Below are 3,561 nucleotides of genomic sequence, written 5' to 3'. Positions count from 1 at the left end.
TCACAGTGACAGGAGTACAAGTGTGTGTGTGTCTGCTGTGCGTGTGTGTGGTCGGGTTGGAAAGCTGTCCATCAAGACAACATGCTGTGAAACAATCTCTCTGTATACAGAATCGGATCTCTTTCTTTTTGTCATGTTTCATGTGTCTTTGCTTGTTTCCACCGGCTGCAGTAGGTGGAGCCAGACATCAGGAATATGAAGCAGAAAAACAACACTCGGAGCTCTACCTCACTCACAGTGTTTTATTTACTAACAACTTTCTTTACAAAAAGGCTGACAAACATCTTTGCAGGGCTGTGTGCAGAAAAGTTCTCGTTTTCAGTATTGTGCTATTGTTGCACCTTTATCTGACAATAAATCAAACATGTTCAAGAGACTAGAACACAATATGGCACAAAATAGAGACTTTGATTGGTCCAGATCCAGCCAATCAGAGGCTTTGGAATCCAAGTCCTCAGAGCTCATTGGTGGCTGGGTCGTGATGTCATAATGAAAATAAAGTTACATCATCATTGCTTAGATGATCAACACTATGGCACGTTCCTGGCAGTGATGGGGGCAAGACAGGTCCCACAGATATAGGTCAGTGTGTCAACTGATGTCAATCGGTTGGAGGTCAGCATGCGGTCACTCTGCCTTGGCCTTGACCTGCCGGCCCTGGCCACGCAGGTTGAGCAGCAGCAGCAGGCCAAGGCAGACAGCAGCTGGACAGCAGACAGCTGGCGGCTCCTGTAGCTTGAGCAGAGTGAACAGAGCCACTGGCAGAGAAAGAGATGGAGGGGTTAATGTCCTTGCTCAGTACTGAAAGGTCACAGACAGACAGGTGCCATCACTGCTGCAAGCCCAGAGCGCTGGGAGGGCGGCTGTGGGCCACGCTCTCCACAGAACACAGACACTGCTGCCCCTTGCTGGTGGGGCTGATCACCCACAGCACAGGCAAGCACATTCAAAAACAGCACAGGTATGAGATCCCTTTCTTACAACACAGACATTCTTGTATGATTTGACAAGACAATAAAAGTTGAGTGTCAATGTCAGTCAGTCTTGTGGTCAGTGTCTCAGGGTGCTGGACAGTGCAGAGGTCAGTGTCTCAGAGTGTCGGTCAATCTTGCAGTCAGTGTCTCAGTGTGCTGGTCAGTGTGGCGGTCAGTGTCACAGTGTGGTGGTCAGTGTCTCAGTGCCGGTCAGTGTGGCGGTCAGTGTCTCAGTGTGGTGGTCAGTGTGGCGGTCAGTGTCTCAGTGCTGGTCAGTGTGGTGGTCAGTGTGGAGGTCAGTGTCTCAGTGTGGCAGTCAGTGTCACAGTGTGGTGGTCAGTGTCTCAGTGCTGGTCAGTGTGGTGGTCAGTTTCTCGATGTGGTGGTCAGTGTGGCGGTCAGTGTCTCAGTGCTGGTCAGTGTGGTGGTCAGTGTCACAGTGTGGTGGTCAGTGTCTCAGTGCCGGTCAGTGTGATGGTCAGTGTCTCAGTGGCGGTCAGTGTCTCACCCATCATGACAACGGTCAGGGTGAAGTTGCTCAGCTCCTGCAGTCTCCTCGGCCCGAACGCCAGCAGGAGCCCAGCGACCAGCTCGGTCCAGCCTGTGGCCAGCAGGTACTGGTCAGGCTCCGGCTTCAGGCCGAACACCCGCAGGGGGAACACCTCCGCGAACTGGACGAACTGGGAGCGCTGGGGAGAGAGGACATTCCCAGTGACAGCTGCCCGTGCCTTCACCCCCAGAGCACTGCAGTCTCTCAGCCAGAGCCACACACACACACACACACACACACCAGGACCAGTCCATCACAGGACACACACACACCAGGGCCAGTCCATCACAGGACACACACACACACACACACACACACACACACACACCAGGGCCAGCCCATCACAGGACACACACACACACACCAGGGCCAGTCCATCACAGGACACACACACACACACACACACACACACACACACACACACACCAGGGCCAGTTTTCCCTGAAGACAGTTCACCCACCAGCATGTCTCCCATAGGACTGTGGGAGGAAACCCACATGAACATGGGGAGAACATGCAGACTCCACACAGACAGGACTCCACCCAGGAGCTGAGCCCAGGGCCCCAGCGCTGTGAGGCCGCAGTGCTGCAACTGCAACCACTCTGCAGCTCACAACTGGCAGCCCACTGAAGCCCAGCAGGTGTGAGCCTGGTCAGTACCTGGATGGGAGACCTCCTGGGAAAAACTAAGGCTGCTGCTGGAAGAGGTGTCAGTGGGGCAGTAGGAGGTGCTCACCCTGCTGTCCATGTGGGTCCTAATGCCCCAGTATAGTGACGGGGACACTATACTGTAAACAGGCGCCGTCCTTCGGATGAGACGTAAAACCGAGGTCCTGACTCTCTGAGGTCATTAAAAATCCCAGGATGTTTCTCGAAAAGAGTTGGGGTGTAACCCCGGCGTCCTGGCCAAATTTCCCACTGGCCCTTACCAATCATGGCCTCCTAATAACCCCCCTCTCTGAACTGGCTTCTTCACTCTGCTCTCCTCCCCACTGAGAGCTGGTGTGTGGGGGGCAGACTGGCACACTATGGCTACTGTCGCATCATCCAGGTGGGGCTGCACACTGGTGGGGATGGAGGGGATCCCCATTACGTGTAAAGAGCTTTGAGTGAAGTTTCCAGAAAAGCGCTATATAAGTGTACTCAATTACTATTATTGTTGTTGTTGTTGTTATTATTATTACCCTGTGGCACCGCTGCACAGTCATACTGTTAATAAAGAGACAGACAACACCGCCACCGTGTGGCCAGTCAGCCTCACCGCAGGGCCAGGGGTTTCGCTCGACATTCCTGCGCCCGGTACGTTTGCAACAAGAAAGGGTCTGAAACTTTTTATCCCATCTGACAGGGCGGACCCGCGCTCCCATGACGCCCTGAGTCTGCTCAGTGTTCATTTGCCGTGGGTGCCCACTGGTGCCCGCGCTATGCTGGCGGAAACACACACGACTGTGCCCAGACAGGAAATGTTACACGCAGGATAATAACACACCGTGGATCGTGGAAGAACGGCTGCCACGAACACGAGTGTGTTTCTGTGCGTGGCGCTCGGGGATGACAGACCGGCGGCTCGGTTTCTCCGTGGCTGCAGCGCGCTGCGAGACGCGCTCGGGCAGAGGCGGTGAAACACGGAGCTCGGCCACGCCGTGAGCTCCCGCGAGCGGCGCGGAGAACTCACCAATTCCCGGAACACGCCTTCCGATATCTTGTCGGTGAGCTTGACGGCTCCGGTGAGCGCGAAGAACAGCCCGAGCAGAACCCGGATCAACGTGAACAGCACCGCCATGATCGCGCCGAGCCCAGCGCGGCAGGGAGGGAGAGGGGCGGGTCGCCGCGCACTGTCGACACCCCCAGAAACATCATACAGAGCAGAGAAAAGCGCCATTACAGTAGGGACGGGCTGTGACACGCCGGGTCATAATAGGAGCTACAGTCCCAGTACAGTAGAACAGTCTGTTACACTAGGGGCTACAGTCCCAGTACAGTAGGACAGTCTGTTACAATAGGAGCTACAGTCCCTGTGCAGTAGAACAGTCTGTT

General features: G+C 54.9%; 1 protein-coding gene across 1 annotated transcript; it reads right to left on the bottom strand.

The window, feature by feature from the left end:
• Positions 1-228: 228 nt before the first annotated feature.
• On the bottom strand, positions 229-3,335 carry LOC148820335 (transmembrane protein 35B-like). Its single transcript, XM_088932905.1, has 3 exons — positions 3,200-3,335; positions 1,483-1,663; positions 229-758 (listed from the first exon to the last, which is right to left on the bottom strand). Exons 1-3 carry the CDS (start codon positions 3,305-3,307, stop codon positions 628-630), a joined length of 420 nt encoding a protein of 139 aa, XP_088789031.1. The 5' UTR covers positions 3,308-3,335; the 3' UTR covers positions 229-627.
• Between the last annotated feature and the right edge of the window lie 226 nt (positions 3,336-3,561).

The sequence above is a fragment of the Atractosteus spatula genome, chromosome 14 (assembly GCF_055471065.1).
Source record: "Atractosteus spatula isolate fAtrSpa1 chromosome 14, fAtrSpa1.hap1, whole genome shotgun sequence".
Taxonomy (NCBI): Eukaryota; Metazoa; Chordata; class Actinopteri; order Semionotiformes; family Lepisosteidae; genus Atractosteus; species Atractosteus spatula.
Note: the sequence above shows the minus strand (reverse complement) of the source record. Positions and strands in the feature narration are given on the sequence as shown.